The 25,933-nt window shown below is 36.7% G+C and overlaps 1 protein-coding gene across 6 annotated transcripts in view; it reads left to right on the top strand.

The window, feature by feature from the left end:
• Nucleotides 1-25,933, top strand: part of ALMS1 (ALMS1 centrosome and basal body associated protein) — a 228,773-nt gene that overhangs the window by 159,247 nt on the left and 43,593 nt on the right. For all 6 annotated transcript variants that reach the window (XR_012095364.1, XM_073023075.1, XM_073023076.1 and 3 more), the window contains 3 exons: nt 3,673-3,843; nt 13,388-13,522; nt 15,143-15,313. Coding sequence is in view for 5 of the 6 variants with exons in the window: in XM_073023075.1 (XP_072879176.1) it covers nt 3,673-3,843; nt 13,388-13,522; nt 15,143-15,313 (477 nt within the window). In the remaining variant the exon portion in view is untranslated. The remainder of the gene's footprint in view (nt 1-3,672; nt 3,844-13,387; nt 13,523-15,142; nt 15,314-25,933) is intronic.

The following is a 25,933-nucleotide window of genomic DNA, read 5'->3' on the forward strand; positions in this document are numbered from 1 at the left end:
GATAAATGCTAAGAAAATAAAGAAGAGTTCCAAGATAAACAAGTAGACCCAGTTTTGTTTTACGAACTTTTGAAGGTCTTTTCCAGGAAGAAACTTTTAAGCTGAACTCTAGAGGATGAGGATGAATTAGGTAGGCAAAGAGTGGAGTGTGAGAATGTTCTGGCGAGAGGGAACAAGATTAGGAAAGCCCATGAAGCAGAAAAGAGCTTGATGCATGTGACAAATGGAAAGAAGGCAGCATGGGTTGAAATTTCAATAAAGTTGAAGATCTAATTGGTTTTTGTAGTGATTCATGAATCAGGCAACATCTCATTCTATAATATAGAAAAAGGTGCACTGGGCATGGGAGAGCAATTGGTTCTGATAACGTAGCCAGACCAGAACAAGGAAACATAATACAGACAGTTCCCAATTTACAGTGGTTCCACTTAACTGTTTTTTGACTTTATGATGGTATGGAAGTGATACACATTTAGTAGAAACCATACTTCAGTATGGCATTTAATAAACTATATGAACTATTTGACACTGTATTATAAAATAGGCTTTGTGTTAGATGATTTTGCCTACATGTAAGCTATTGTAAGTGTTCTGAGTATGTTTAAAGTAGGCTGGGCTAAGCTATGATAGGTTAGGGGCATTAAATACATTTTTGACTAACAATATTTTCAACCTATGATGGACTTACCAGGACGTAACTCCATTGTAAGTGGTGGATCATCGGTAATACCAAAAAAAGCATATTGATTAACATCAGGTTACTTTCCTGGTAAAGATTAAAGCAGAGATAAGTTCCTTGTTACGCCAGCTCAGGGTGACTGGCCCCTTTTTCAGTTAGTTGCTGTGGATGTCTCGTTTTTAGAAAACTCTGGTCCATTGTGGAACTTTCCTTCTTCCTTAAAGTTTCAGTTGGATTGTATGGCATTTAGTACAAGTGACTACATTTTGGTTTGGTCTGTTGGGGTCTAGTGCAGGAGCTCAGTCTAAAACAATGGACTCCCATAAATTGTATTTAACAGAGTAGAGCATAGTGATGGGTAGATATGGTTGAAGACAGGGAGGTTCAAGATCATGCAGGATCTTATCAACTGTATTAAAGTGTTTGGATTTTATTCTAGTACTACCGCAATTATGGTTTGATTTACACTTGTAAAGTTTATTCTTGCCACTATATGGAGAAATGGTTTATAGATGGGAAGGCAGAGAACCATGGTAGGGTGGGTTAAAGTGCAAGTAGAGACACCAGTTAGTTAGAAGGCTGTTGCTGTAGACAGTACCAGAGATGGTAGCATCAGTATCACAGTGTTATCTATAGATAGGGAGAAATGGACAGTCAACTTCCTTTTAGAAATAGTTTCTCCTAGATTTGGTAATAAGAGTATGGAGAGTGAGGGAGAAGAGTGTGAAAAAAATGTCTGGAGTGAGCAACTAGGTGAATAGAGGTGTCATTTACTGAGGTGGAGATTGAGGAAAAAGCAGATTTGGGGAAGATGATCAAAATGTCTGCTTTGGACATGTTAAAAATGTGATTCCTGTTATACATCCACATAGAGATGTTGGGTCTACAATCGAATGTAGGCAGAGTTAATTTACACATGTTAAGGTAATAGTGCCACCTATAAGGGGCACTGTTCCCATTATAAATATATACTTTTATTAAAGCACACAGATGGGCATGAATATTCCAGATCTTTAGTTAGAGTTCTGGAGCAGCAGTGTTAACTCTTGTGCTGCCCCAAACATAAATCTATACTCGCACATACTGTAGCTACGCACAGGTACAGGAAAATAAGTATATTTACATTCACTGACACGCACACATGTGTAGCTGCACTCTCTCAGCTGCCTCTCACCTCCTCTGAGGTTGATTCTCTTGCTCATTCACCCACTGCTCTCAGGGACATAATTGTTCCTCACCTAACTCTGAACTTGAGGGATCATCTCTCTTGGAGAACAAGGGGTGGTGGTGCAGACTGTGCGTGTGCATGCTGCTGCTGGTGTGTACTCCCTGGGAGAATTTGTGAAGAGAATGACCACCATTTACAGTAGTTTGTGTTGTACCACAATATATAGTAACTTAAACATTTTTATTTGAGGAAGAGACATTTTTCTAATTTCCATAAAAGTGCTGTAAGAGCTAGCCGTGTCGCTGAATGCTGGAGTCGGATGCTCAGAAGAAAGGTCTTGGCCAATGGTACATTATTTGTTGGTCATCAGCATATACCCTGGTGGTCGATAAGTTTACCTAGGAAGGGAAGAGAGGCCAGTTCTGACTCCTTGGGGAACTCTAGCATTGAGAGATTTGGTAGAAGAAAAGATAAAAAATAAGTTTCCGGAGAGGTAAGAGGCAGATAAGAGAAAGTGATTTTACAGAAGTTGAGAGGAGCCCAGTATAATCTGTTTGGCCCAGAAGGTGGTGTTTTCCTTGCAATCTGTCCTGCAAAACTCTTCATGGCTTATTGTGCACCGTACTAATGATACAGGTACTTACCCCGCTCTTATTGCCATACACATACTAGGAGCTCAGGAAATACAGGATCTTAGAAAGAAAAATCATCTCACAGAAAATTAGTATAAGCCTTTATATGTCCAGAAATGTTCTTTTGCCTGTTAGATGTGGCATGGTTTGTAGATTAATTTATTATATCAAGGAATGTAGGAATATTGAAATATATTTTAAAAGAATTAAATACTTTCAGGTCTTTTACTTATCTGTCATTTTCCTTTCAGTTTTGTCTTTTGTATTGTCAGATTAATCTTCTGGAAACATAGCTAAATATATTATTATTTCATTTAAAAATCTTCCATTATGTTGCATTTCATATACAATAACGTTTATACTCTTCAGCTTGGGATCCCATGCACTGCTGAATTTTGTCCCAAACAACTATTTGTAAATACCTTCTACCACTCTCCTTAATGTATTCTGCAATCCAGCCTGACCATAAAGTGTCCGCCATTCTTAAATACTTCTTGTCTTTGCTTGTGCTATAACTTCTGCCTAAAATGCCTTTCTTCCTTCCTTTCTATGTCAAAAACTACTTTTTTCCAAGGTACAATCCATTTTCTCCTTCCGCCAAAACCATCGTGAGCTGAAAATATTCTCTCTCCTGAACTGATTCTCCATTTTATATCTTCTCTTATATAATTTGCATCTCTGCCTTGTATTATTAGAATTTATATTACATAGCTTACAACTTCAGTTTGACTGACATTTCCTTCTGATTATCCTACCCATTGTAGTGTTTTTTTGTTCGTTTGTTTCTTGTTTTTTGTTTGTTTGGTTTTTTTTTTTTTTTGAGACCAGGTCTCACTCTGTCACCCAAGCTGCAGTACAGTGGCACGATCTCTGCTCACTGCAATCTCAGCCTCCTAGGTTCAAGCGATTCTTCTGCCTCAGCCTCCCAAGTAGCTGGGGTCACACGCACCTGCCACCACACCTGGCTAATTTTTGTATTTTTAGTAGAGATGGGGTTTCACCATCTTGGCCAGGCTGGTCTTGAACTCCACCCGCCTCTGCCTTCCAAAGTGCTGGGATTACAGGCAGGAGCCATCGTGCCTGGCCTGTAGTGCTTTTTTCATAGAACTGGTCTGAGAGGCAAATTTTTAAAAAGTCTTTCTCAATTTCATTTCACTATTTGTGTTTTGTATTACTTCCCCATTTTTCTTTAGGATCCAATGATGCGGTTGCTCCAGACTTCCCAGCTCAGGTGCTAGGCACAAGAGATGATGATCTCTCCGCCACTGTTAACATTAAACATAAAGAAGGAATCTACAGTAAGAGGGTAGTGACTAAGGCATCCTTGCCAGTGGGAGAAAAGCCCTTGCGGAATGAAAATGCAGGTAACTGGATTGGCTTTGTAAACTTTGTGGCATTTTCTCCCCTTTTCTTCCTAAGTGAGATTACTGTCTAATCTTTATCCTTTTTTTCTGTTTCGTTATACAAGCTTTTCTCCTTGCCATTATATTGAGCATATATAAGAAGGTAAAATTTCATAAAATCCTTTATTATGCGTCAGAGATTTTTGAAAACTATAAATTTCATTTTCACAATGGGGAATAAAATATGATACAGCTTTTGAAATGAAATAATACCCAATCAAGTATGTTTTAGACACTAAGATCCATAGAAAATCTTGATTAAATTGCCACATTAGTGTATCTCTGTCAGATATTACAAAGTAATGTCTTATAGGCTGGATTCTGTTGCTGACATGATTTTTAAAAAAAAAATTTTTTTAAAGACAGGGTCTCACTCTGTCACCCAGGCTGGAGTGCAGTGATGCAATTATAGCTCACTGCAGCATTGAACTCCTGGGCTCCAGTGATCCTCCCACCTCAGCCTTCCAAGTAGCTGGGGCCAGAGGCACACGCCACTATGCCTGACTAATAATTTTTTTGTAGTGATGAGGTTTTTTTTGTAGTGATGAGGGTCTCGCTATGTTGCCTGGGCTGGTCTTGAACTCCTGGCCTCAAGCTGTCTACCTGCCTCAGCCTCTCAAAGTGCTGAGATTACAGGCACGAACCACTGCATCCAGCCCCTATGTTGTTTTAAAATTTTTTAAATTTTCTGCCAACATTTAAAACTAAGATTTTTTATTTCCCTTGAAAAATCAGAAAATCTGGCTGCCCTTTGGCTTGCATTCATTCATGGTGGTAATCAGCTGCAGCTGAGCCATGGCTGTCCCCCTGCAGGCAGAACATCCATTCTCTTGTTTGCTTCCATCCCCACAGCTGTAAGACTCAGTCTGCTTCATTCTTCCACCTTATCTGTCTGGTCACTGTGGGTATTTGAGTTTCAATCTTTTTTTTTTTTTTTTTTTGAAATGGAGTTTCGATCTTGTTGCCCAGGGTAGAGTGTGATGGTGCGATGTCTGCTCACTGCAACCCCCACCTCCCGGGTTCAAGTGATTCTCCTGCCTCAGCCTCCAGAGTAGCTGGGATTACAGGCGCCCGCCTCCACACCCAGCTAATTTTTTGTATTTTTAGCAGAGGTGGGGTTTCACCATGTTGGCCAGGCTGGTCTTGAACTCCTGACCTCAGATGATCTGCCTGCCTCAGCCTCCCAAAGTGCTGGGATTACAGGCATGAGCCGCCGTGCCTGGCCCCCACTGTTTTATAAAAGCTTTCTTTTTCTGCACCCCGACGTTATACTTTTGTAGCTGAGAGATGATAATATTTATTAAATGAAAACTCCAGTAGCCACTGAAAATTCTGTATGTATAATTGCCTGTGTTTGTTATATTTATACTTTTTTATTCCTGTGTATAACTATTAGCCAAATAGGTGCTACTGATCCCAGGGCAGTTTTTAAACGTAGGGTGGCTCTATGTTCTAGTTTTGGTATAGTGTTAATGACTTCATGTGATAGCATCAATGCCTTTGTGAGAAAAATAAATGAGATCTGCTTATTAAAGCACACATTTTTTTAGATAATTTTGTTCTACTTCAAAACACAGTGAAGTCTTTTTATAAATGCTTTTTGAAATAAGACAAGAGAAGCATATCTACCAGCTAACATTGAGACTGCCAAGTAAATAAAAAGAAATAATTTTACAAAATATAGTTCATAAATGAAAACTTTCATGCACCAGGGAATCCCTTACATGTTTTCCACTATCCATATACTAGTGGCAGTTTGGTTGAAACAGATAACCCTAAGATCCCAGTGTCAGATACTTTAGGTGAGGGGAGATGTGGAAAAGTTGGCAGGAAAGAAGTGAACTGTGTCTGAAGTCTGCACAAAGAACTTACCAGCTTTACCTCACTCCCAGGCTTCACTTGGTAAAGATGATATGTTTGAAATAAAGTCAGTCTTAATTATCTGAGGACCCCTACAATCTCCCATCTGTTGGTCTACTTACAAATTTCACATCCTAAGGAAAAGCCATCCTCCTGGCTTAGTCCTTAGTAGCCATTTCACCTTGAGAGAAACCTAGCCTGAGAACCTCTTGCCTTAGAGAATTAAAGAAGAAGAATAGAGGAGAGAATGCCTGCCTGGGAAACCGAACAAAGACCTATATAATAGCGAAAAGAGCTCATAGAAGATCATATCATAAGTAAAATTCTCAGTTAAAGGGGTGAAATATAAACGTGAGAAAATCTCTTCAAAAATAGAACATAAAGAGACGGGAAAATATTTTTTAAAATTCAAGATTGTCCCAAAAGTTTCAACATCCAAAGCAGGTATTCTATAAAGACAATAGAGAAGGCAAAAAAGAAAGAACCAAAGGACTAGTATAGGAATAAATTTCAGAACTGAAAGATGTGAGTTTTCATACTAAAAGGGACTACCATGTACATAAATATATACACCAAGACACATGACCTTGACATTTTAAAACTGATTTGAAAAGAGATTCTAACAGCTTCCAAAAAGAAAACGTACATTCCATGTAAAGAAATGGAAATGAGACTGGCATCAAACTTCTCAAAAGTGATAAACAGAGTTAGAAACCAAAGGAATAATACCTTAGAATTCTGAGAGAAAATTATTTCACTAAAACAAGGGAGTTTATTTAAGTTAAAAAAGAAGAAAAGAAAGAAAACATGGGATTGAGGAAATGGAGGGGGCCAACACAGGAAACAGGAAACGAATTCTCACTGTGGTGGTGGTACACAAGGCCTAGAACCCATTCAGATTGAAGCCTGCAAGGAAAAAGTCAAATTGATAGGATACCTTATGTGATTGACTATACTTACAGGAGGTTTTCAGTCTTAGAAACTCAGAAAATGCAAAAACAAAGCAGTTACTAACTCTTCAGGAAAAGCATAAGTTTGTAATAGAAAATAAATGTAATTACAGTATACTAGCTGGCTTAGCTGTGAATAATAATTATGTAAACAATCATGTAAACACTAAATATCGATTTAATTGAATATTGATTTAATCACTCTGACCATTATTTATGTGACATATAAACACTGAACATTAATATAGGGCTAAAACTTTTCAGAAGATAGCATGAAAAGATATGTATGGGTAGGAGGGTTTTGTAATGAGATAAATCCATAATTGATCTTAGTACATAGTTTAAGAATAAATCCCAGAACTGAAAGATATGAGATTGTAATTGATCTTAGAAGGAAATCAATAGATAATTTCTGGAATATAAAATGATATGGTAGTATAAAGCATGTTATTAGGAAATAAGGATATTGATCCTAGAATAAATGGCTAAAGGAGTTGAAAATGGTAGCCTTTAGAAATTGGGGATCTGGAGATCCCTGGAGAGGGAACTGCTGACTTTCTTATAAGCTTCATGAAACTATTTGACTTTTAAAACATATACATTATTTTTATTAAATCAGAATTTATATTGTCCTTCAGCTCAAAAAAGTAAGAAAAAAAGTACATTTGGCAAATATTGACTAAAGAAAAGCTAGTGTTAATATAGACAAAATAGAATTCCAGGACAAAAAAAATTAAAGGTAGATACAACAGTTTATCTCATAGTAATAAAAGGGTCAAATATACCAGGAAAGATAAAATTGTGAGCTTATATGTATATTCTCAAACATATTCAGGAAAATTACAGGAACGTATAGGTAAATTCAACAATCCATTTCAGAAATGTAAAAGATCAGGAAGTAAAGAGAGAAAGTAGGGCTGGGCGCGGTGGCTCACACCTGTAATCCCAGCACTTTGGGAGGCCAAGGCAGGTGGACCACGAGGTCAGGAGATCGAGACCATCCTGGCTAACATGGTGAAACCCCGTCTCTACTAAAAATACAAAAAAAAAAAATTAGCCGGGTGTGGTGGCGGGCACCTGTAGTCCCAGCTACTCAGGAGGCTGATGCAGGAGAATGGCGTGAACCTGGGAGGTGGAGCTTGCAGTGAGCTGAGATCACGACACTGCACTCCAGCCTGGGCAACAGAGCGAGACTCTTATCTCAAAAAAAAAAAAAAAAAAAAAGAGAGAGAGAAAGTATTTGAATAATGAAGTTTGACTTATATTAGATGATTTTCCATTTTTAAAAGAACACAGAAAAGTTGATGAATTTATTGGTTTCAAAGAATTGATGTGCAGACAGACCAGCTTCACTGACCACACTGTAGCTAAATTAGAACTCAACAATAAAAATATGGAATAATGAAATAAAAGAAAAATCTGTCTATAACAGATTGAGTGGTATTCTCCCAAAATTCATGTCCACCTGGAACTTCAGAATGTGACCTTATTTAGAAATAGTCTTTGCAGATGTCATTAAAGATCTCAAGATTAAGTCATCTGGATTTAAGATGAGTCCTAAATCTAGTGACTATTTTCCTTATAAAAAGAGGAGCAAGGACTATTGAGGACAGAGGCAGAAATTGAAGTTCTGCTGTCACAAGCCAGAGAATGCCATGGGCCATTACAAGCTGGGAGAGACAAGGAAGAATTCCCACTTGGAGCCTTCTCAAGGAGCATGGCCCAGCTGACACTGTGATTACAGACTTTAACTTCCAGATCTGTCAGAGATTAAATTTCTTTGGTCTAACCTGCTCAGTAGTAATTTGTTATGGCAGCCCTAGGAAACTAATACACCGTTCATCTATTTGAAAATTATATAATGTAATTCTAAATAACTCAGAAGTTAAAGAGATAAATCATAATAGAGATTACAATATATTTAGAACTGAGGGATAACAAAATTTTAATATCAAAATTTTTTAGAAGAGAACCAAAGTGATATTTAGGGGTAAAGTTACACACTTAAATACACATATTAAAAAATAAGAAAAATCCAATCAAAATCCCTGCAGGTTTTTTTTTTTTCTCAGAAACCAGCAAGCTTATTCTAAAATTGATAAGGAAATACAGAATGCCAAGAATGGCCAAGGGAATCTTGAAGAACAAATCTAAAGGATTTACACTACCAGGTATCAAAACTTATTATAAAGCTAAAGCTGTAGTAATTATAAAGCTGAAGCTTAAGTAATTAAGACAGTGTGATATTGGCACAAGGATGAACAAACTGACCATAGAACAAAATATTCCCGGAACAAATTTACCTGTATATGAATACCTGATTTATGTTAAAGGTACTAAATATAGTGGGGTAAGAATTATTTTTGGGGTAAAATGGTGCAGAATAAGATATTCATATTGGAAAAAAAAAAGAACATTGACTTCCTTGCTCACATTATAAATAAAAATGATTTCAAAATGGATTGTAGGTCTAAATATAAAAGGGCGTAGATAGATGAATGACTGATAGATCTACAAGAAAATGGAGGAGTATTAATCTGGGGATAGGAAAAGATTCATTAAACTGGATCCCACCCCCCGCTCCCCACCAAAAAAAACCCATAAAAGAAAATACTGACGAATATGGCACATTAAAATCAGAAATTCTTTTTTTTTTTTTCTTTTTTTGAGATGGAGTCTTGATCTGCCGCCCAGGCTGGAGTGCAGTGGCATGATCTTTGCTCACTGCAAGCTCTGCCTCCTGGGTTCATGCCATTCTCCTGCCTCAGCCTCCGGAGTAGCTGGGGCTACAGGTGCCTGCCACCACACCCAGCTAATTTCGTTTTTTTCTTTTTGTATTTTTAGTAGAGACGGAGTTTCACCATGTTAGCCAGGATGGTCTCAATCTCCTGACCTCGTGATCTGCCGGCCTCGGCCTCTCAAAGTGCTGGGATTACAGGAAAATGAGAAGTTCTAAGAGTCTCTGAACCTGTTCTGGTTCGGGAGACTGCCTAATAATTAAAAATGTATAAAATAAAATTTAAAAAATATTTATAAACAACAAATAAGAGAGTAAAATGCAAGCCACAGGGTGAGGAAGGTATTTGTGATACTTGTGTCCCACAAAAGACATACCTGGCTGGGCGCAGTGGCTCATGCCTGTAATTCCAGCACTTTGGGAGGAAGAGGCGGGTGGATCACGAGGTCAGGAGATCGAGACCATCCTGGCTAACATGGTGAAACCCCGTCTCTACTAAAAATATAAAAATACAAAAAAAAAAAAAAAAAAAAAAATTAGCCAGGCATGGTAGCAGCCACCTGTAGTCCCAGCTACTCGGGAGGCTGAGACAGGAGAATGGTGTGAACCCAAGAGGCAGAGCTTGCAGTGAGCCGAGATCGCGCCACTATACTTCAGCCTGAGTGACAGAGCGAGACTCCGACTCAAAAAGGCTTATACCCAGAATATAAAAAGAATACCTACAAATCAATATGAAAAAGGAATTCAGCCCAATAGAAAAATGGGCAAAAGACTTTGATAGATACTTTACGAAAGAGAATATCTAACAGCCAATTAACATGTGCAAAATATTTCACTTCATTAATCAACAGGGAAATGTAAATTGAAATCACAGTAAGATAGCTCCACGTACCTACTAAGACGTCTGGCTGAAATGAAAAAGACAATACCGTATTGGTAAGAATGTAGTAGAACAAGCAGAACTAATTCACTGCTGTGAGAGTGTGGATTGGTATAATGACTTTGAAAAGCAGTTTGACATTATCTACTAAGTTCCACAAAAGCAGAACCTATGACATAGCTGTTCTGTTCCTAACTCTATACTCAACAGATAGGGATGCATACAAGCACCAAGAGAAACATACACAAATATTCTTCACAGCAGTGTTTGTAATAGCTCCAAACTGGAAACTACCCAAATGCCAAGTATTTATCCAGTAGAATGGATAAATTGTGGCATACTAACGTTATTGAATACTGATTAGCAAGTGAGATAAGTGAAGGTAAATATATGTGACACCACTTAATGAATGTTGCAAACAACTTGAGAGAAGAAAGCAAGTCACAAAAGAGTATGTGCTATATTATTCCATTTATAAAAAGTTGAAGAATACTCAAAACCAATTTGTTATATTTAAAATCAGGTGTTACCCTCAGCATGGGGGAGATGGAAGGAAGAATGAGGGGAGCATGTAAGTTTCTAGCCAGATTTTATTTCCTAACCTGGATAAGGTTATATACACTTGGTTTTTGTAATTCACTGAGCTCTATATGTGCACATTTTCCCCCATATTTTCCACTGTACAATTAAAAAGATCTTTTAAAAAGCAATATGGTACTTAGAAATGAATCTAAAAGGGCATGTAGAACTATTTTAAGAGAAAATTATAAAACTACATTGAAATATATTAAGACCTAAATAGTTGGAAAATTATACAATTATGATAATAAAGATGTCACCAAATTAATTTCTAAATTAAATGCATTGCTACTCAGAATTCCAGTAGGATTTTTTGTGGAACTTGACAGGCTGATTCTAAAATATTTATGGAAAATCAAAAAAAGTATATTTAAAGAATAAGATAAGGGATCTTGCCATACCACACATCAAGACTTATTACATGTGTAGCTTAAGACATCATTTGCAAAGGAATAAACAAAGAAAAATGAAACAGAATGGTGACCCAGAAACATATCCATGAATGTGGAAACTTAACATACACAGAGATAGCATAACAATCTGTGGAGAAAGGATGAAGAGGAACTATTCAATAGAGTTTGAACCAGTGAATATATATCGGAAAAAATAAAATCAGATCAATCACTGCTGCACACTAAACAGAAATGTATAGTATGCCAGGCATATTAAAAGTAAATGGGATAACTACATTTTTAGAATTTAGATGGTCTGTCCTTATGACCATGTGATAATAGAAGATTTCTTAAACAGGACACATGAAGCACCTACCCTAAAGGAAAAATATAATAAATATGCCATTATTAAAATGAAAACTTTTTTGCATAAACGATATCAAACAATGAAAAGACATGAAACAGCCTGGGAGAAGATATTTATAATGCATGCTACCTGCAAAGACATTTCACAGGAATGTTCATTGCAGTGCTTTTCAAATAGGAAATAGCCTTAAGTTGATCAACAGAGGTATATTCATATATATTAATACAATAGAATAGTACATAACATTGAGAATCAGAGACATACATTAATTGACTAAATCTCAAAATCATAATATTGAGTGAAAAAGGCATGGTGCGTAAAGGTACAGACAGTATTGTACCCTTCATATAAGGTTTAAAGACTTGCAAAACAATGCTATACATTGTTTATTAATATATGCAACGTAGTAAAGAATTACAAAACATCCTTGATATTGATAAACTCTAAATTTGGTATAAAGGCTGCTACTGAGAAGTGGGAATGGCATCATTGGGAACAGCTTACACAAGGAACATTATATTCGTAATATTTCTTAAGCCCTATGGTAAATGCTTCGGTGTTCATTTTGTGGCCTATACTTTTGGTATGCCTGAAATATTTTATTAACATTAAAACTTTTTTTTAACATTAAAACATTTTTTAATGATCTAAAAATTTCAGAAGACATTTAGATAAAAGAGATTAGGAGGATCAAAGTAATAGAAGTAAGAAAAATGTGTGAATTTAAAAGAGGTAGCAAGAGTTAACTAGTTCTTTGCATTTTTAGCAATCTCTATTCCCTTTCTGATTTCTTTGTTGAAAAATATACTTACAGATAAAAATCAAAAATGATCAAGAAAAACAGAAAGGAAAAGAGAAATAGTATTAGATAAGTTTAAAAGGCTATAACTGCATGAAATTTTTTAAAAATTATATGAGAATGCTGTATATAAAATCTAGATGATAAAAGTGTTTTTCTTGGATTAAATGAAATATAAAAATTGACTCCATAAGTGGTAAACACTTTGAATAGGGCAAATAACTTGAAAACATTGTTCACATCTTTTTTCCTTTGAAAAAACATACCTGATCTTTCCTTTTTTTGCTTTTTTTACTGTTGCATCAAACCATCAAGGAACAGATTTTATTTAGAATGTTTTTTATTTTATTTTATTTTATTTTATTTTATTTTACTTTATTTTATTTTATTTTATTTTATTTTATTTTATTTTATTTTATTTTATTTTATTTTATTTTATTTTATTTTATTGAGACAGTCTCACTCTGTCGCCCAGGGTGGAGTGCAGTGACACGATCTCGGCTCACTGCAACCTCCGTTTCCTGGGTTCAAGTGATTCTCCGCATCAGCCTCCTGAGTAGCTGGGACTACAGGTGTGCACCACGACGCCTGCTAGTTTTTGTATTTTTAGTAGAGTTGGGGTTTCACCATGTTGGCCAGGGTGGTCTCAAACTCCTGACCTCAAGCGTTCCACCCACCTCAGCCTCCCAAAGTGCTAGGATTACAGGTGTGAGCCACCGCGCCCGGCTGTAGAGTGTTATTTAAACTGTTGTTTTACACAGTAAAATACGAAAAAATTTTCAATTCATGTCACAGTTTTTACACAGATGGAGCCTAAGAGGTACTTTTTTCCTAATATATACATGAATTTGGGGGTTTGTTTGTAATTTGGGGGGAGGATTACTTGTCTGTTGTGTTTATTATCTTTCCTTTTCTGAAATCAAATGATGTCATTATTCCAGATGCCTCAGTTCAAGTGCTAATCACTGGGGATGAGAACCTGTCAGACAAAAAACAGAAAGAGATCCACAGTACAAGGGCAGTGACTGAGGCTGCCCAGGCTAAAGAAAACGAATCTTTGCAGAAAGATACTGCAGGTAGCTAAACTGGATTTTCTGCATATAATTTTCTTCTGGTCTTCTAAAATGAGACTATTCTCTTAAGAACAGAAACAGAAATATATTCTCTATTTTCTTCTTGCTGTCTTCAGCTCTCTTCTGTCTTGCATATATATGAAATAGTTAAAGTATGTTTAGCTGTATTTATTATATACTTTGGCAGGTAAAATGGACATATTTAAAGTTCTTTGAGATATTTCTGGAGATCTTTTGGATATAGTAAACAAATTAATCTAATTTCCAGAAATTCATTTAATGGACTTTTTACCTGTGATGATAAAAATCTCTCAATTCTGTGAGACATGGACCCACTAATACCATTTTTGTACATGATCCTTTATTTAGGAATTCAGCTTGTTTACTTCCTCCCTATCAGTTACTTTACTTCAGAGGGATTATGCTGATTTAAATAACCCTCATAGTGTATTTACATTAGGATTAGTTTTGGCTCTGAGAGAGGAAAACAAAAGCAAAATAACATAGGCTTAAAGAAAACAGAAAACTTTCTCTCTTTTGTAAAAATCCAGAGGTAAGCATCCAGAGTTCACCTGGTACTCCAGAGTATCGGAACAAAGCTATTGCTCTCTTGTTACTCTGACATTTTTGGCCTTCATTCTTAAGCTGTAGCCATCAGCCCATATTGCAACCAGCAGGAAGAAAGGAAAAGAAAAATCTCATTCCTTCCTTTAAGGATACTTCTCAGAAGCTATATGTACCATTGTTTTTGCATTCTATTGGCCAGACTTAGACACATGGTCACATGTACCAGGGAAGCTGGGAAATTGAGTTGTTATTCTAATAACAATGTGTCCAGCTAAAGTTAGGGTTCTGTTTAGAGGAAAAGGAAAGTGCATATTAGAGGACAGATAGTATTAATAGTTTCCGCCACAGTTGTAAACTAAAACATTTTAGAACATAATTAGCTGCTTCTCTTCTTTAGGTGTTGCTTGTTTAAAAAGGTTAGATTGTATTCTGGGCAACACTTCTGAATTTTACCCCATTTTACTATTACTAAATGAATGTTCCAAAAACAGTTTTGATCATGTTAATCTTGTAATCAAAAACTTTAGTTTTCATTGCCCGTAAGGATAAAATCTAAACTCTTTTAGCACTGTCTTCCAGAACTGTAGAATCCACTCCCAAACATCTTTCTAACACTAGTTCTCACCTCTTTTCCTTATAAATTATATAATCTAATGCTATATACTTGCTCTGTATCTTAGATGTTAAGTTACTTTCCTGACACCATTCTTCTGTTATATAGTCACCTCCTTTTTTTCCATCTCAATATGTATCCCACCTTAGCTCTCTTCTAATGCCAAAATCAATTGTCTAGAGTTCTGTAGTACTCCCACCTGCAATTAGTTTTTCTTTCTTTGAATACCGATACCTCTTTTTCTGACTCTTTCTTATGGTATATCTGTTTATGTATGTGATTTTTTGCCCCAATTTTAAATTATTTTCTAAACACATTTCTGAGTCATCTTTTTTATTCAATATCACTAAGAAAGCCTTTCACATAATACATACTTGAGAGACATTTAAAAATATTTTATGTCCAGTTCCTGTCTGTATAGTGTGTTAATGTCCCTCTCGTAGATTCCAGTGCTGCTGCTGCTGCAGAGCACTCAGCTCAAGTAGGAGACCCAGAAATTAAGAACTCGCCAGACACTAAAGCCATTACACAGAAAGAGGAGATCCATAGGAAGAGGACAGTTCCCGAGGAAGCCTGGACAAGCAATAAAGAATCCCTACAGATCAATATTGAAGGTAATGGATTGGGTTGTGTGTGAGTGTGTGTGTATATGGGGGTCAGTGTTAGTGTGTTTCCATTTCGTTCTGATGAGAATATAGCCTCATGATTAAACAAAAATTCCTTTTCTTTTTTTAAAACTTTCTTGTGTAAAGTACTTTGATGCTACTATTAGGTTGCTGTATATATAGATTTGTAAAGTAATTGTTACTTTTTGGAAAAGATATTAGCAACTTAGAAACAGGATTATAAATAAATACCTAAGGCTGATAGTTTTAGAAGTGAAGCATCTTGTCTCAGTCCCCACACAGAAACAACCTTAAAGCCATTCTAGAAGGCTATAGCAAAGACAGTGAGACCATCAATACAAACTTTTTTTTTTTTTTTTTTTGAGACGGAGTCTCGTTCTGTCGCCCAGGCTGGAGTGCAGTGGCGTGATCCCCGCTCACTGCAAGCCCCGCTGCCTCCCGGGTTAATGCCATTCTCCTGCCTTAGCCTCCCTAGAAGCTGGGACTACAGGCGCCCGCCACTACGCCCAGCTAATTTTTTTGTATTTTCAGTAAAGATGGGGTTTCACCATGTTCACCAGGATGGTCTCGATCTCCTGACCTCATGATCCACCCACCTCGGCCTCCCAGAGTGCTGGGATTACAGGCGTGAGCCACCGCGCCAGCCCAAACTTTTTAAAAATTACAATAAAATCACATTTATTTACGTTTGTCCATGGGCCCCTTTTTCTGACATAAAAGCATGTAGAACACAAGACATTACTACCTAGCTGTCAAGCCTTACCTCTTAGAGGAATATGGAACAGCCTAGGTAAGGAGAGAAAAGAGTCAAGGAACTAATCTACCCATTCTGGATTTTGGAAATAGTCCAGATTCAACTGCTTACATCAAGAATATAGAAAATAAATGATTTTTTGACAATAGCCAAGACTACACAATGGGAAAAGGATAGTCTCTTCAACAAATGGTGTTGGGAAAACTGGATATCCACATTTAAGAGAAAAAAGGTAGGCCCTTTCTTTATACCATATACGAAAGTTAACTCAAAAAGGGTTGGCGACATACATGTAAGACCTTAAAACTCCCAGAAGAAAACATAAGGAGAAACCTTGAGGACATTGAACTTGGCAGTGATTTCTCAGATATGACACCAAAAACACAGAAAACAAAAGCAAAAATAGACCAATGAAACTACATCAAACTTGAAAACTTCTGCATGCCAAAGTAAACAATTAAGAGTGTGAATAGGCATTCTACAGAATGGGAGAAAATATTTGCAAATCATAGATCTGATAAGGGATTAGTATTCAGAATATATAAAGAACTTACACAACTCAACAGCAAAAAAAAAACCCAAACAACTTATTTTTAAAAACACATAACTTATTTTAAAATGAGCAAAGGACTTGAATAGACAGTAGAAGATACACAAATGCCATACCAAACATATAAAAAGATGCCCACTCTAGAGAGATGCAAATCAAAACCACAGTGAGTTATCGCTCACTCCTGTTAGGATGACCGCTATCAAAAAAACAGAAAATAGCAAATGTTCGTAAGGATGCAAGGAAATTGGAACCCATGTTCACTGTTGGTAGGAATGTAAAATGGTATTGCTATTATGGAAAATAGTATGGAGGTTCCTCAGAATAATGAAAAAGAATTAGTATATGATCCAGCAATCCCACTGCCACTGCTGGGCATATAACCTAAAGAATTCAAAACAGGATTTCAAAAAGATACCTGTATACCTGTGTTTATTGCAGCATTATTTATAATAGTTAAAAGGTGGAAGCAACCCACATGTCCATCAACAGATGAATGTATTAACAAATGGGAATTATTTGTCAATAAAGAAAATACGTTACATACATACAGTAGTGTGTTGTGTAGCCTCAAGAAAGAAGGAAATCCTATCACATAATACAAGGTAGGTGAACCTCAAGAACATTATACTAAGCAAAATAAATCAGTCACAAAAAGATAAATACTATATGGTTTATTGCAAATGTTGTGGGATTTAGGAGGATGAGAGAGACCTTAGGTTTAAATAGGAGAATCTTTTATTGAGTGCACTCAGGCCCAGCAGAGTCACGTCCAAAGACGGGGCCCAGAACAAAGACAGCACTTGGCTTTTATACACACCTCACAAAAGGGGGTGGACTAGCTTGAAGCAAGCTTACAGTGGCATGAAAGCAGGGATACAGAGGCAGGACAAAGACAGTTAATCAAATTGTAACAGGTTCAAAACTCAGAATTGCACATAACTGTTGCTATGCAGCCTAGATGTCCATTATCTAGGTTTGCCTAGGCACGGGCTTATCCCATAACCTTCACTGTGGTGCCCATGGAGCTATAGTTCAGGCCTACTCAGGCTTCTCATGACCTTTATTGTACTTCTTAGATAAAACAGAATACTTGAAGTCACTAGTTAGAGAGAACAGGAATCTATAAACTCATTCCATAAAACAAAGGAAAATTTGTTTTTTTCTTCTCCCTGTGTTGAGGGAGTGCTGCGAGAGTCTCCAGAGCACATTAGATAATATTATCAAGACTTTTCCTGGGTCTGGGCTGTGCCTGTTGCTGCCTCCGGGACAAGTCAGCCTAATGCAGGAAAACTTATTTCTCCTTCTTCTTAATTTTATTTTTCTTTAATTTCCTGCCTCAATATGAAATATCTAAAGTGGCTGAAATCGTAGAAACAGAAAGTAGAACAGTGATTACCAAGGCCTGTGAGAGGGTGGACAGAGAATTAGTATTTAGTAGATACAGAGTTTCAGTGTTAAAAGATGAAAGAGAGATTGTTGCACAACAATGTGAGTATACTTATCACTACTGAACTGTACACTTAAAAATGGCTAAGATGGTTAATTTAATGTCATACTTTTTGTCACACACACAAAAACAATACATAAGATGTAGAAATAGAACACTGCAACTTTGCAGGGGTTAGTGTGGGAGACATAGCTTGCAAAAGAAAGATGGAAATATAATCTGTAAAAGCATACTCTAGAAGATAAGAAATTTTTTTCTAAATGTTTTACACTCTGAATAACTTTAGAAGACATGAAGTATATGAAATAAAAATTGATAGAATATGAAATGAAAAGGGTGATTTAGGGGATAGGAGAACAAAATGAAATTTTAAAAAAAAAGTACCAATTAGAAGAAAGAGATGACAGCGATTAGAAAAAAAATGGTGGAATTTGAGGACTGACAGTGAAAATCCAACACAATGATATCTGTTGTTGCCTCTAAAGAAGATAATAGAAAAATAAAGATATAAGGAAGAATGGAACTTACAATTGTATATATGTATGTATGTATTTTTAGACATGGAGTCTCATTCTGTTGCCCAGGCTAGAGTGCAGTGGTGTGATTGTAGCTAACTGTAGCCTCAAACTCCTGGGCTCAAGTGATCTCCCACCTCAGCCGTTAGAGTAGCTGGGACTGTAGGCACATGCTACCACACCTGGCTTGAACCTGCAATTTAAAAGGGTGTACCAAGTCCTAGGAAAATTTTGTATATAGTGTTCAATGCTGAGATGTATGTTTGCAATAGTACTGAACTTTAAAGAAAAAGAATGAATCATGCAGGCCTCCATACAGAAAAAACAAGTAGAAAAAGCTAAAAGACGGGGGGACAGGCAGAGGATAGGGAGGTCAAAGGAGGTATAAATGAGCAAACTTTACCTTTAAAGTTGTAAAATCAAAAAATACATGTAAGTAAGTATAGTGTTGAAAATTATAGGCCAGACGCGGTGGCTCACACCTGTAATTCTAGCACTTTGGGAGGCTGAGGTGGGTGGATCACCTGAGGTCAGGAGTTTGAGACCAGCCTGACCAACATGGAGGAACCCTATCTCTATTAAAAATACAAAATTAGCCAGGCATGGTGGTGCATGCCTGTAATCCCAGCTACTCGGAAGGCTGAGGCAGGAGAAGCACTTGAACCCGGGAGACAGAGGTTGTGGGGAGCCAAGATCATGCCATTGCACTCCAACCTGGGCAATGAGAGTGAAAATCCATCTTCAAAAAAAAAAAAAAAAAAAAATTATAAAATTTACCCCTAAAAGAGTTAAAATTAAACTATAAAACATCCAAAATATTTAGAAAAACAGGAGTGGTAAGCATGGAGGTAAAGGGAGGGAGAAAGAAAACAGTAAATTTGTAACAAAAACAAAAATTGCCATAAAATGAAAGACGGCAAAGCGTGCAAGTCTACATATAAGTAAAGTAAATTCACCTATATTTAAAAAAAACTTACTGGATTATATTAAAAAACAAACTCAGTTCCATGCTATATAACAAACGTATCAAAAGTAAAATGACTGAGAAAGGTGGAAAGCAAAAAGAAAACTTAGAGATGTGTCAAAAAGAAATTTGGGGACATTAATATAGATGAGGTTAAACTCACCAAAAGTTTTGCAGGAATTGAAGAGATATATTTTTATACTGATTTGCAATCCACAATGAGAATATTTTGCATAAATCTTTAAACATCAAATAACTTAGCATAAAAAATTCATGAAATGAAAACCAGGAGCTCAATCAATAAGGAAATTTATGTTGCCTTAAAAAAGAATGAAGGAGGGCCAGGCGCAGTGGCTCGTGCCTGTAATCCCAACACTTTGGGAGGCTGAGGCAGGCGGATCAAGAGGTCAGGAGATCGAGACCATCCTGGCTAACATGGTGAAACCCTGTCTCTACTAAAAATACAAAAAAATTAGCTGGGCATGGTGGCGGGCGTCTGTAGTCCCAGCTACTCAGGAGGCTGAGGCAGGAGAGTGGCGTGAACCTGGGAGGCAGAGGTTGCAGTGAGCCGAGATCGCGCCACTGTACTCCAGCCTGGGCGACAGAGCAAGACTCCATCTCAAAAAAAAAGAGAAAAAGAATGAAGGTATGGAATTATATGAAAACAACTCTTAGGATAGATTGTGAGGCAAAAGGTGCTTAAGGCCAGGGCGATTGGAAGGTGGAATTTGCTTGTAGGGAGAAAAATATAAAACAGACAACCCTAGGAAACCTTCGAAGAGAAATGGACAAATACAAAATAATTTTGGGGAGCTTGAACACACATAATTAGCTTATGACACATTGGGGAGATGAAAATTTTTTTTTGTAAGTGAAGTTTAAAAACGCCTGGGAATAATACAGGTAATGAAGTTCATCTGGTGTGTGTGTGTGTGTGTGTGTGTGTGTGTGTGTGTGTGTGTGTGTGTGCATGCGTGCATAAGCCTATATGGTTTAAACTTTTAAAAAACCCTTTCCAAATGACCATAGAACATTTTTTCATACAGCTTTATTCAGATATAATTTACCGATTTAAAATATGTAATTCAGGCTGGGCACAGTGGCTCGTGATTATAATCCTAGCACTTTGGGAGGCTAGAGTGGGTGGATCACTTGAGATCAGGAGTTCAAGACCAGCATGGTCAACATGGCGAAACCCTGTCTCTACTAAAAATAGAAAATATAGCTGGGCATGGTGATACATGCCCGTAATCCCAGCTATTCAGGAGGCTGAGGCAGGAGGATCAGTTGAACTTGGGAGGCAGAGGTGGCAGTGAGCTGAGATCACGCCACTGCACTTCAGCTTGGGCGACAGAGCAAGACTCTGTCGCAAAAAAAAAAAAAAAAATCAAATATGTAATTCAATTATTTTTACTGTATTCACAGATAAGTGCAATCAACTATCATCATAATCAATTTTAGACTATTTTCTTCACTTCAAAAAAGAAACCGAGACTTAAGCAAATACTGATCCACTTTTTGTCTCAGTAGATTTCCCTATTCTGGACTTTCATATAAATGGGACCATTAAGTTGGGGATATAACATGAAACTTAGGGCCTGCCCATAGTGAAAAATGTTAAAGGAAATTCCCATGTAAAGTAGGCCTTCAGTGGGCTACACTCTTACTATAAGAATGAAAGATAAACACGTCCATGTAGAAGGGGACAGTAAGAAAACTTTGCCTGTTTTAACCTTGATAATGAGTTTGGGGAGAGAAGACAAAATTTATCCTAAGAATTTATAACCACAAACTAGTATTCACACAGGTTTACAGTCAGTAATTTTGTACTGGTATAATTTATTAGTGCAGTAAACTACTTATGTGTGTTCTGAAAAATCTCAAGCCCAGAATTTAATTAAAAATGGCAGTAGGTTGGTATTACAAACTCACATGCCTGTTGGATGCAAATGCACATCTCTCTGAAGAAACTTCAACCCAGACCTCAAAATATTCCCTAAAATACCAAGCTCATAGTCAAGGCACTATTAGTAGAAACAGTATCAACAACAAGAAACAGAAATGAGACCCATAATGACAAATTTCCAGGATTCCTTGGCAAAATGCCTGTTTCTCAGACTGGGACATGAAATATATTAGATGAGCCTGAACCCTTTTGTGGTGTCAGAAAATAAAGAAAAACAAACCAAAAAAATATACAGGGATGGGGAATATGTCAGTGGAACACAGGAGTAAAAAACTTCCCAGTGGTCAAAGCTGGGGCAATTTCTGCAGTATAGCAATAGTATTGGATCATAACCAAAGTATAAAATAAATACCTATGAGTCCATATTGATATAAGTAAATGATTTAATAAATAAATGGGGAAAAATGACAAGTCTCCTGTGCAGAATTCTAAATAATATATGTAGACATTCCACCCTCAAGGAGGTGGAACATAACTCCCCACTCTTACAGAATGGGTTGCACATAGTAACTTCCTTCCAGAGGGTATTTTTATGGGAAGGGGGAGAAAGAATAACTGTATAGTGAAGAATTCTGGCAAACATTGACTCAGCCAGGTCATCAAGATCATCATCAACAGTGGTAAGTCATGTTGATAGTATGTACCCTTAATATGTAATGAGAAATACATTTTAACTTTGAAATCTTCTTCCCAAAAACCCATAACCCTAGTCTAATGAGAAAAACATGAGACAAACTCAAATGAAGGACATTTATACTTGACCAGTACTTCTCAAAACTGTCAGAGTCATGAAAAACAAGGAATGCCTAAGAAATTCTCACAGACCTAAGAGAAGCCTAAGGAGACATGATAATTAAATGTAATGTGGTATCTTGGATGGGATCTTGGAACAGAAAAAGAACAGTATGTACAAAACAAGGCAACACAAATAAAGTATGGACTTTGGTTAATAATGATGTAACTTTACTGATTGATTCATTATAATATATTGTATTAATGTAAGGCGTTAATAGGGGAAACTGGGTATGGAGTATAGGGAATCATCTGTACTGTTGTCACAGTTTTTCTGTAATCCAAATTATTCCAAAATTAAAAATTTATTTTAAAAAATTAATGCATTCTGACATTAAAACAGGTGGATAGATAGATGATAAATAAGAAATTCCATCTTTTTAAAGGAAACACTTTACTACTTCTCTTTGGCATAACCAATTTGCTGGCATTGCTGCTTTTGCACTTTGAGGCTATTACTAACTACAGTTAGGGTTACTTGAACACAGGCACTGCAGTATCATGACAGTCACTCTGGTAACCCAGACAGCTATAAAGTGCCTAAGGGGCAGGTAGTATAAACGTATGGACATGCTGGACAAAGGGAGGATTCACATCCTAGGGTGGGATGGAGCAGGATGACAAGAGGTTTCAACATACTACTCACAACGCTGTGCAATTTAAAACTTAGGAATGGTTTTGCATGGCTTGACCTCCTATACTTCTGACCAACTAGCTCCAAATTGGTGGGGGGAATCCCATGACCCCCTCCTCAGGTTTGGTAATTTGCTCAAATGGCTCAGAAAACGTAGGGAACATTTTCTTACATTTCCTGATATTTTATAAATTTATTTCAAAGGATATGCATGAACAACCAAATGATGAGATACATGGGCAAGGTATAGGGAAGGTGCACAGAGCTTCCATGTCCTCTCTGGGCCTGCCACCCTCCCAGCTTCTCCTGTGTTCACCAAATGTGAAGCTCTTCAAACTCTGTTAGGGTTTTTATGGAGGTGCCATTACATAGGCAATATTGATTAAATCCTTGGCCATTGGTGATTGGCTCAACCTGCAGTCCCTGTCCCCTCCCCAGAGATAGGGGGTTGGGGCTGGAAGTTCCAGCCCTCTAAACATATGGTTGTTCCCTTGGTAAATAGGCCTCCCATCCTTAGGGGCGTTCCACAATTCACCTCATTAACATAAACTCAAGTGCGATCAAAAGTAACTTGTTTTGAATAACAGACCCTCCTTGAACCTTTATCACTCACTCCTGAACTGTTTCAACAGCCAGGTACAAAAACCAAATATTATAATAAAAGATGCCCCTATTGCTGTTATCACGTTTTCCTAAATGGAAATTACAAGAGTTTTAGTAGTTCTGGCCAGGAGCTAGGGATAAGGCAAAAATATGTATTTATTATATCACAGTATTACACTTTACAGGGTATTAAAATGACAGTAGTAAAAGAATGCTACTGGGACAAGAGACTGATACATCAGTGAAAATACTTAAATACAGTGGGCATTTACTCTATGATAAAGGTACCATTTCAGCTCCATTTGGAAAAAGATGGATTATTCAACAAATAATGCCAAGACACTTTGCTAGCTATTTGGAGTATGGTGAGAATTTTTAGTTGTAGCCCTACTTTACTCCCGTCACCAAAATCCAAGTATAAAAGATCCAAGTATAAAAAAGAGAGATCATAAAAGTTCTGGTTATCTGACTTTTCTAATAAATTTGAGCAGAAGACTGTCAAGGTCTGACAAAATCTTGGAGTCATAAAGCCAAAGATTTGATAAATGTATATATTAAAATTAAAAGTGTCTTCATGTTAGAAAATATGATGCAAAATCAATTTATAAATGAAAAATGAGAAAACAATTTTAAAAAATTGAGAAACTGAGAAAAGGGTCTACTTTTCTTGCTATGCAAAGAGCTTTTTACAAATCAATGACAGCCTAAAAGGAAAACAAAGGACCTGAACAAAAAGTTTATAGTAAAAGAAATGCAAATGGCCATTAAAGATATGAAGAAATACTTAACTATCTCAATAAAGAATGTACTAAACCACAGATTTTGTTTTACCTGTCACAATAGCACAGATGAAAAGATTTGATTATCCCTAGTATTGTTGAGTACGTGGGGAAACATTAATGTACTCTTATAAGACTATTATTAGAAGTGCAAATTTGTTGCAACATTTTTGAAAGTGTGGAGCAATTGGATGATATCTAACTAACGTTGAAATAAATATTCCCTTTTCACCCAGACTTCCATTTAAGGGAATTACAGATACACAGATAAAGTTGTACCCAGAAAAATAAAATAAAGTTACACATAAACACACAGACAAATGTTCACTGCAGCAAGCTTTGGAAGAATAAACTACTGGAAACAACCAAATAGTTAAATTTTGGTAAAGTAAATCAGTTTAATATAAAATGTTTGCAGATGCACAAAATCTTGCTTTGAACAAGTAGTTTTACTCTACTTGGCAGGAATTTTTCTGTAAGAAAACTTGTTTAATATTGGTTATTACCAGAAAGTGGAACTAGGAGGTTCAGAGATAACAGGGAGACCTTTACTTTTCATATTAAATTTGTCTGCATTATTTGAATATTTTGCATGTTTAATTTTTTAAAGTCTGCAGTTCTAGTATGAAAGAAATATTTAAAAATAAATGAAAAGCAGTAAATCATATTTTCAGTGTACTTTTATATATTTGGGGAGAATTTTGCAAATATCTATAAAATTAATTCAATTATCAGAAGTAAATAACTACTTCAACTTATTTGACCTTTACTCTTAACAAAGTGCCATGAGATGATGGTGATTATCTAATCCTGTTGTTCTATAAAGCCCTTTATACTTAAGGAATTCAGCTTGCTGCTGCTGCTTTTTCTTCTTTTTTTCTTTTTTTCTTTTTTTTTTTTTTTTGAGATGAAGTCTCACTGTGTCGCCCAGGCTGGAGTACAGTGGCACAATCTTGACTCACCGCAACCTCCACCTGCTGGGTTCAAGCAATTCTCCTGCCTCAGCCTCCCCAGTAGCTGGGATTGCAGGTGTGCACCACCACACCTGGCTAATTTTTGTATTTTTAGTAGAGATGGAATTTCAACATGTTGGCCAAGCTGGTCTTGAACTCCTGACCTCAAGTAAACCACCCCCATTGGCCTTCCAAAGTGCTGGGATTACAGGTGTGAGCCACCGTGCCCAGGCTTCAGCTTGCTTATTTTCTACTATTCTCGCTATATTTTACTTCAGTCCCAGACTGGGAGGACTATGTTCATTGAAAATACTGATATTAGGAAATAAACATTTTAGAGCAATGTTATCTATTTCCTTATTGTTTTACTTACTGCTTTAATGAATTCTAGATAGCCCTTTAAATTTTTGCTTTATTTATCCTGTTGCCAAGGTATCCATCCTGAAATACAGCCATAATTATGTTACTCCCCTGTTCAAAATGGTATAGCGGCTCTTCATTTCTTTTAAGAATAAAATTTAAAGTCCTTGGCCTAATGTTCCAGACCTTGTAGAATTTGGCCCCAAATAACCTTTGGTACCTTACTTTCCTCTGCTTTATAAATGAAATAAGCCATACATACTGAATATTTATACTCTCCCTTGTTGC

Source organism: Chlorocebus sabaeus, chromosome 14 (assembly GCF_047675955.1).
Source record: "Chlorocebus sabaeus isolate Y175 chromosome 14, mChlSab1.0.hap1, whole genome shotgun sequence".
Classification (NCBI taxonomy): domain Eukaryota; kingdom Metazoa; phylum Chordata; class Mammalia; order Primates; family Cercopithecidae; genus Chlorocebus; species Chlorocebus sabaeus.